At 45.6% G+C, this 8,312-nt stretch overlaps 2 protein-coding genes across 2 annotated transcripts; both read left to right on the forward strand.

The window, feature by feature from the left end:
- Nucleotides 1-342: 342 nt before the first annotated feature.
- LOC119366719 (elongator complex protein 2-like) lies at nt 343-5,126 on the forward strand. Its single transcript, XM_037632462.1, has 10 exons — nt 343-591; nt 690-777; nt 1,084-1,169; nt 1,353-1,506; nt 1,703-1,863; nt 1,942-2,592; nt 2,707-3,022; nt 3,149-3,363; nt 4,050-4,227; nt 4,332-5,126. The coding sequence occupies exons 1-10, from the start codon at nt 427-429 to the stop codon at nt 4,826-4,828; spliced, it is 2,511 nt and encodes an 836-aa protein (XP_037488359.1). The 5' UTR covers nt 343-426; the 3' UTR covers nt 4,829-5,126.
- Nucleotides 5,127-6,134: 1,008 nt separating this feature from the next.
- On the forward strand, nt 6,135-7,869 carry LOC119366731 (protein CHUP1, chloroplastic-like). The gene is made up of 2 exons (XM_037632468.1): nt 6,135-7,222; nt 7,311-7,869. Exons 1-2 carry the CDS (start codon nt 6,374-6,376, stop codon nt 7,764-7,766), a joined length of 1,305 nt encoding a protein of 434 aa, XP_037488365.1. The 5' UTR covers nt 6,135-6,373; the 3' UTR covers nt 7,767-7,869.
- Nucleotides 7,870-8,312: the final 443 nt, after the last annotated feature.

Below are 8,312 nucleotides of genomic sequence, written 5' to 3' on the forward strand. Positions count from 1 at the left end.
CGAGGGGAGGCGGGGGGCCGGCCGGATTGGCGGCGGGCGACGGCCGGCGGCTTGGGAGGGAGGAAGCGGGAGGTTGGGGACGGGAAACTTCCCTCCCGCGCGACGGGAAAGGGAGTGCGGGCTGGGGTCGAGCGCCCCCCTCCAACCCTCACTTCTACGGTTTGAAATTAGGTTTGAGAGTTGGACCTTTACTTGTTTTTTGAGGGTTTGAGGGTTTAGGGGTTCTAGTCTTTGCTTTTTTTGTTGCAACCCATAAAAAACGGTTATTTTTGAGGGTTTGAGGGTTTAGGGGCTACTAGTAATGCTCTTAGCGTGTGGCTGAGCCGGTCGGACCCGGCCGTAACCAAACCCTGAACCCTAGAGCCTGCTTTCCCCAAAAATCAAAGAGAGAGAAAAGAAGCTAGAGCCTGCCTGCTTGCCGTCGCGATGCCGCCGGCGGCCGGGGAGCTCGCCGGAGCTGGCGGGGGAGTGGAGGCGGAGAGGGTCTTCATTGGCGCCGGGTGCAACCGTGTTGTGAACAACGTCTCGTGGGGCGCCTGTGGTCTCGTCGCCTTCGGCGCCCAGAACGCCGTCGCCCTTTTCTCCCCTTCGGTCCGTCGATCTGGTCCTCCCACCCTTCTGTTTTTAGGTATCCTGCTGTTTTCTTTGCTTGATCCGATTGGTCTCGGTTCGTGTGTGTGCTGGAACAGAGAGGAGAGATCGTGACGACACTCCCAGGGCACAAGGCGGCGGTGAACTGCACGCTGTGGCTGCCGACCAAGAAGGATGTACTCCAAGGTCTGCTACCTCCTTTTTACACCTATTTTATGTCTCTCTTAATTGTTAATTCTCTTCATATTGCATCTGAAAAACTGAAATGATTAGCTAGAGTAACCAGTCCGAAACAATACCATGTCTTGTACCGTTGCTGATGCACTGAGCTGCATTTTGAGGTAAAAATTAGAGTGTCAACCTGAAACAATTGTCTCAATGAATAATTGGTGGGACTTGAGAGGAGATAGTCGAGCAAAAGGTGTTTTTGACTGATCCTGTAACGAGTACTGAACCGTTGGCCGGTGGTTTGTTTCATTTGCCCCTCTGCAGTTCGAAGCAGGGAGACACACTATCTGTTGTCCGGAAGTTCTGATGGTGCTATTATGGCGTGGAAGATTGGTTCTGGAATAGGCAAGGTGAATTTCTTCTGTTTCACCATATACGTGTTTGTTGTCGTTTGAATTCTGTTTGAAGCCTTTGCTGCAATTTCGTGGCATTAGATTTCTTCTTCTTCTCATTTGCTTGCTTGGAATATGTTTATCTGTTTATTTATCAAGTTGACCCAAGTTGATTGATTTTGCTGTTTGTCTGCTTTGCAGTGGTCTCATGTTTTGCAACTACCAGCCATGCATAAGAAAGGCGTGACCTGTCTTGCTGGAAGGATGGTGTCGGATAGGGTAACAATTTTCGCTTCCACCTCCTCAGATGGTATGGTGGTTATTTGGGAAATGGTGGTTGAGTCGACTGCTGGTGGTAAGATGATCGACTAGCATTTTGATACTTTGTACACGGATCCTAAGCTTAGTGATTATATCTTGAATAGTCACATTGATCTTTAGCTTATCTCTAAAGCAAAATTTATAGTCCAATTTTTTTAACTTGTATGATCTTAAAGCTTTACAAATGCTTGCTGCCATCCCATTTAAGTTATTTGGTTTCACTTCTGCAGGCTCCTGCAAAGTGTCTTGTTTGCATTCTCTTTCCGTTGGTTTAAAACCAATGGTTTCACTTTCATTAGCGGTGTTGCCAGAACAGGAAGGCTGCCTAATTTTAGCAATGGGAGGATTAGATCATAAGGTCCACATATATTGTGGGGATCAGTCAGGCAAGGTTTGTAAGATTTCTTATTGCTTCCATTGCTATACCTGCTTGCATTTCCTGTACTGACCAGCATTTTATGATGTGCAGTTCATTAAAGCCTGTGAACTTAAGGGCCATTCTGACTGGATTAGAAGTTTAGACTTCTCTTTACCTGTGATGACGAGCAGTGAGAAACACGGCCTTTTTCTCGTTAGCTCGTCTCAGGACAAAACTATTAGGATATGGAAGATGACTTCAGATGTGCAACAAAGGAAAGATAATATTGGGATGGCCTCCTACATTGAAGGTCCTCTATTTGTGGCAGGTAATACAAGTTACCAGGTATCATTGGAGTCTCTTCTTGTTGGGCATGAAGATTGGGTATATTCAGTAGAGTGGCAGCCTCCTAGACTGCTACTTGGCGGTAAAGCTCATCAGCCAATGAGCATATTATCTGCATCAATGGACAAGATGATGATGATATGGAGGCCTGAAAAAAATACTGGCCTTTGGATAAATTCAGTGACAGTTGGTGAATTAAGTCACTCAGCACTTGGATTTTATGGTGGCCATTGGGAACCTGATGGTAAATCTATTCTTGCACATGGCTATGGTGGATTTTTTCATATGTGGAGAGATGTTGGACTGGATTCTGAAAATTGGCAGCCCCAGATTGTCCCTTCTGGTCATTTTGCACCCGTATCTGACTTAACATGGTCTAGATCTGGTGAATATTTGCTAACAGTTAGCCATGACCAGGTAGGTTCTTATACTTCAGCTTCAGCGCAGTCTTATGGAACATTTATCTTTGGTTATTATCATTTTTGCGTACTTACTTGCTAAGCCTGTTTTGCATCAATGTTTATTATGCAGACAGCACGCATATTTGCCCCTTGGAGAAGTCATGTTGACCCAGGAGATGTGATTTGTTGGCGCGAAATCGCTCGCCCCCAAATCCATGGGCATGACATTAACTGCGTGGCATTCATTCAGGGTACAGGAAACCACCGGTTTGTTTGTGGTGCTGATGAAAAGGTCTGTAGAGTCTTTGAAGCTACTTTATCATTCCTGAGGACCCTACAGGAAGCAACTTTGTTGAAACCTGACAATGAGGATTTTGACGATGTGCAAGTCCTTGGAGCAAATATGTCTGCTCTTGGGCTTTCACAGAAACCTATATATACACATGGTAAAAATCCCTCACGTATTGGGCATAGTGTCTTGTTAGCTTTTCATAACAAATTTTAGTAGCAATTTTTTTTTTCAGTTATTCTTTTTCATTTGACTGATACTTTTTATTGATGGTTTTATGCAGGAAAGGAATCCCCAAGCAGCGCTTCTAATGATGGTCCAGATTCCATGGAGACGATTCCTGATGCAGTGCCAACTGTGTTTACTGAGCCTCCTGTGGAGGACCAGCTTGCATGGAATACCTTATGGCCTGAATCTCACAAACTTTATGGGCATGGAAATGAACTCTTTTCCATCTGCTGTGATCATGCAGGGAAGCTCGTTGCATCATCGTGCAAGGTATTACTGCATGCTTTCTTGTTGTGACTGAAATTTTTTGTATGATACCTGGTATCAGTTGCGTTCAGCCAGACATCATCATCACCATGATCATTTACCTCACCTGGCCACAGTTATGTTACTTGATTGTTCTTGTTTAGAGCATGTACGGTTCAGCTAAGTGCTCAAATGTGAATCTGCAAACAGATGTTTTTTTTTCCATTTTCATAGAAACTTGAATGGATACATAGTATTGCTGGGGCTTTATTTATTTCTGGGAACCACTTAAATGTTTTGCCACTGCCGCAAATAGTTTTGTATCTATGCATCCTCATGTGGCAAGAATGCATATTACAGTACTATTTGTCTCCATATACTACTGGTGGTAGTTGATGTACTCCCTCCGGTCCTTTTTACTCTGCATATTAGAATTCTCTGGAGTCAAACTTCACAAAGTTTGACCGTGTTTATATGAAAAAATATCAACATCTGCCATGCTAAAGTTATATAATATGAAACTTTAAATCATGACACATCTAGTGATATTGATTTCATATTATGAATGTTGACACTGTTTTCTACAAAGTTGGTCAAACTTTACGAGGCTTGACTTCAGTCAAATCTTATATGCGAACTAAAAAGGACCGGAGGGAGTAGAATGTCTATATTTACTAGGGAGTTCTGAATGATACTTGATTCTCTTGCAGGCTCAATCAGCACCAGTTGCTGAGATCTGGCTCTGGGAGGTTGGAACATGGAGAGCCGTTGGTCGCTTGCAGTCTCACAATCTGACAGTTACACAAATGGAATTTTCTTCTGACAATGCTTATCTTCTGAGTGTATCAAGGGATCGTCACTTGTCCGTCTTTTCGATTAAGAAAACTGGTGAGTGATTTTTATCTTTTAGTTTCATATACCTTTTTTGTTGTATTGGATCCAGTGCTCATGGTCTGCAATTGTTGGTGTCATCCCACTTACGTAACTCTTAGAGGAAGGAGCACAGCATCACCTGGTTACAAAGCATGAAGCACACAAAAGAATCATATGGGCATGCTCGTGGAACCCATTTGGGTACGAATTTGCAACTGGTTCAAGGGACAAAACTGTCAAGATATGGTGTGTTCAAGATGCATCTTCTGTCAAGCTGCTCGCCACATTGCCTCAGTTCCGTGAGAGTGTCACAGCATTGGCCTGGACGGGCCGTGACCGTGCTCGTAATGCCGGCATTATTGCTGTTGGCATGGACAATGGGCTGATCGAGCTCTGGAGTGTTTCAGGGGGGAGAGCTGCTTCAGAAAGTAGCTCAGATCCGTCCCCCCTCAGCGTTGCATGCATGCTCCGGTTTGATCCTCTGTTGTGTCATGTGTCAACTGTGCAGCGTTTGCGGTGGCAGAAACCCGACTCGGCTGATGAGAAAGCAGCAATTGAGCTGGCTTCTTGTGGATCTGATCACTGCGTCAGGGTGTTTGCAGTCCGTGATACTTGAGGTATTTATGCAACATCGTGACTCTGAAATTTTGAGCAGATGCATCTATTTTGTTATCATGACATAGGCATATAAGTCTAGATTTAGCGGACTAAAATCCTGGCAGTTCTTGGTGCCCTTGGCAATCCTCCCTGATGTTGTAAAACTTTTATCGTTCTGTTTGTGAGATAATATTGCTGTATTGCAATGATGTACACCTTAGTTGACTGGTGAATGCAGTGCGTTGGGATTTTCAATCCAATTTGTTAAGCTCTAAGACTGGTACATTGTTGAATACCATGTGCACAACTTTTGCTCATGTATCATCTATTCTGCAACTGCTTTATATTTTCCAACTGTATGTGGAAAGTTACATACAGCCATTCCAGCTGTTTTATGGGAAGCTTTCAGGTTCCAGCAGCAATGCAGCAACTGAGTGAACAAGAAATGTGAAGGCCACAACCTCAAACAGCACTAGTTCTCTAGGAGTAGGGTGCATGAAGTGGATCAGGCAATTTTGTAGATCAAATCGACAAAATCAGACTTTGGATCCGACACTGGAACTGTATATGAAACTTAGTGAATCAGGCAATTTTAGTGATGGAATCAACAAATAGTCAGTATCAGATTTCTGAAGCTCTGGACTCCTGACAGCATCTAACAGAAAAGAATGGTTTTGCTTCACTAGTACTCCTTCGGTTTCTAAATAATTGAACTTCTAGTGTTTTTCAAAGTCAAACTTCTTTATGTTTGACCAAGTTTATAGAACTTTAATCATTTTGGAACAGAGGGTGTACTGATTATTTCAACATTGACAGGAGCAAAGCTGCAAAGGAACATAAACTTCCATGCTTTATTGTCCCCTAGTATGTCAAAGGCGGAAAAAAAAGATCACACTACATAATAGGCCATCTAATAGGAAAAAGTAGCTTTGCTTCACTAGTACTTTACTGTACATACCATTACATAGTTTGAATGCACGAGAAGTTTCAACATAGAAAACAGATAGAATACTTGTAAAAGAGGGCATACGCAAACAACCCCAAAACAGCAATCTGGACATCATAGACTTCACCCATGGCACAATTAGTGAAGGCTGCTACACGCATGCTGGTAGCTAGCAACTAACATGTACTACTAGGAAAGGTCTCACGATGCCCATAGGCGACGATCTTGTACACTTCAAACAAACGGGGAAGACTTTGCATCTGGTGCATGCTAAGGTTGTGCTTTCCTTTCCTCTCTCAAGCAAGAAACAAAGTAATCCTAATCTTGCCTTGCAAGGCAAAGATATGATGAATCCCAATTGGTTACCAACTCCAACAGTTAATGTGTTTAATGCCGTCAAATCACACGGAAGAAGCAAGATTTTCCGTGTCTTGAAACTCTTGATCAAAGATGTTACCCAAACAGCTGTTCTTGGGTTACAGACCTGAAGAAACTTGGCATAGTTTAGCCCTGAAGGCAAAGCAAGTCAGGGCTTACGGGGTGGGGCACTGGCCAGCCAGATATTACTACTAAAGAGCTTTGTTTCATGGAGACTGCAGGAATGATGAAACCTTCTAAATGGGAAGCAAGCAAGCAGAGGAGATCAAGAATCTCCTTCTCAAGATAATAATTCCCTTGGCTTTTCCCCTGGCAGGTTCTTTTATCTGCGGCCTCATAGCAGATAGAGCAATCAGGCACAGTGACCTAGACTCATCTGATAACTCAATCCAGTTGGATCAATCATCGTCAGACGGTTTGAGATTGATTCAAGGAGAGGAGGGAGGAGGAGAAATGGAGTCCCCGAACCGGGCGCCGCGGAAGCTGGTGCAAGCGGAGACCCCCTACAGCACCGGCAGGCTCGTCGGCGGTGGACATGCGAAGCAGGCTTCTCTCACTGAAGAAATCGTGGTGGCGCAGGACACCGAGAGCTCATCGGAAGTTTCAGTCAACAACCAGAGGCTCCAGGACGTTCAGGGGACGCCCGCCGGCGCCGAAGAGGTCGGGAGCCTGAAGCGCGTGGTGTCGGCCCTCGAAGAGCGGGCCGCCGGCATCGAGAAGCGGTTCCAGGACTACTGTGACGCGAAGGAGCAGGAGGCGACGTACCAGAAGATGCAGATCATGTGCCTGGGGATGAAGCTGGAGCTGCTAGAGTCCCAGAACCAGCGGCTTGAGGCGGCCGCCACGGAGATCCGGGCCGCCGCCGAAGAGTTCGCCGTGATGCGGGCGGGCCTCGACGCGCTGCAGAGCAAGTTCAGGAAGGTCGCCAAGAAGAGCAGGCAAGAGTTCGACGCCATTGATGGGAGGATCCTGGCCTTGGATGCCCGGGAGGCAGAGATGGCGGCGAGGTGCCGAGGCTTTGAGCAGCTCATGGCGGAGATGAAGGAGCTGGTTTCGCAGCTGCAGAAGGGGAAAGGAACAGACAGTGAGGTACGTATCTTCTTCTTCGCTTCGTCGACATTTTTACTTCCATTTCCGTCTGATCAAAGGTTTTTCTTGTGTGTTGTGCATGGCGTAGAGCGTGGAGGTCGCCGTGGAGAGGAGCATGCGGAAGCTGTCGAGCAGCAAGGACCTGCTGGACGGGATGGGGGTGCTCCGGGACCGGTGGGCGGCGGACATGGAGGAGCTCATCTACCTCGGCTGGATCACGGCGTGGCTGCAGCACGACCTCCTGGTCAGCGACGGCGAGGGCGGCGCCGCCAAGGGCCCGGCGGCGATTGGGGACGACGACGACGATGGCACCCACCCGACGGCGGAGGAGCAGCGCAAGAAGGGGGAGAAGATGGTGGCGGTGGCCGCGCCGATCAACGAGGTGGAGCTCCGCAAGACGTCGTCCAACGCGTCGTCGTGCGCCGCGGGAGAGGAGTCGTGCATGGGGCTGGCGGGCTGCAGGACGGGAATCGGACGCCCGAGATTGCTCCGCAAGATCAGAAGGTGGGCCAAGGGAAAGGGTCCAAGCAAGAGCAGTGAGTGATGAATAATTCATTGGTGCTGATTAATTTGCTTGTGATCACTCGTGAGAATAATGTATGTTTGAGTCAAATTGCGTTGTTGAAAGATAATAAATATGGTGCATATGATTTGTTTTTTACCCAGTTCAATCACAGAGCTGACATACAGTGGCGAATTCAGAAAGAAAAAGAAGGGTGGGCTCAAAGTTAACAGCGAGAAAACTAATGTCATTTTGAAGAGAAAAAAGGCATTTCAGTTAAAAAAGAAAAGAAAAAGGCATTAGCTCCTAATCCTATTGTCCAAATTAGCTAATATTTTGCTAGAGTACTACTAAAACATATGTATTAGTATTGTCATTCTCTGGTTATTTTTAATGAAATTTCTTGAACGAAAGTTCAAATCTATCTACCTAAATAGTCATTATCTCCTAGTCGTTTTGCTCCAAACAAGGTAAAACTTTCCTAGATTACTACTGGAAACATGAAGTATTTGCTAGTTTTTTCAACAGAAGTATATCAAAATTTTAACCAAAATTTGAATTTATTTAGCAAAATATAGTCAATATCTC

This window comes from Triticum dicoccoides, chromosome 1A (assembly GCF_002162155.2).
Source record: "Triticum dicoccoides isolate Atlit2015 ecotype Zavitan chromosome 1A, WEW_v2.0, whole genome shotgun sequence".
Classification (NCBI taxonomy): domain Eukaryota; kingdom Viridiplantae; phylum Streptophyta; class Magnoliopsida; order Poales; family Poaceae; genus Triticum; species Triticum dicoccoides.

Excerpts from the sequence above, each read along its gene's own strand:
- LOC119366719 (XM_037632462.1), top strand. The coding sequence starts at position 427 with ATGCCGCCGGCGGCCGGGGAGCTCGCCGGAGCTGGCGGGGGAGTGGAG. Across the intron at positions 1,864-1,941 it reads GTGGGGATCAGTCAGGCAAG|TTCATTAAAGCCTGTGAACT; the intron begins GTTTGTAAGATT and ends TATGATGTGCAG. Across the intron at positions 4,228-4,331 it reads CTTTTCGATTAAGAAAACTG|AGGAAGGAGCACAGCATCAC; the intron begins GTGAGTGATTTT and ends CGTAACTCTTAG.
- LOC119366731 (XM_037632468.1), top strand. The coding sequence starts at position 6,374 with ATGGGAAGCAAGCAAGCAGAGGAGATCAAGAATCTCCTTCTCAAGATA. Across the intron at positions 7,223-7,310 it reads GGAAAGGAACAGACAGTGAG|AGCGTGGAGGTCGCCGTGGA; the intron begins GTACGTATCTTC and ends TGCATGGCGTAG.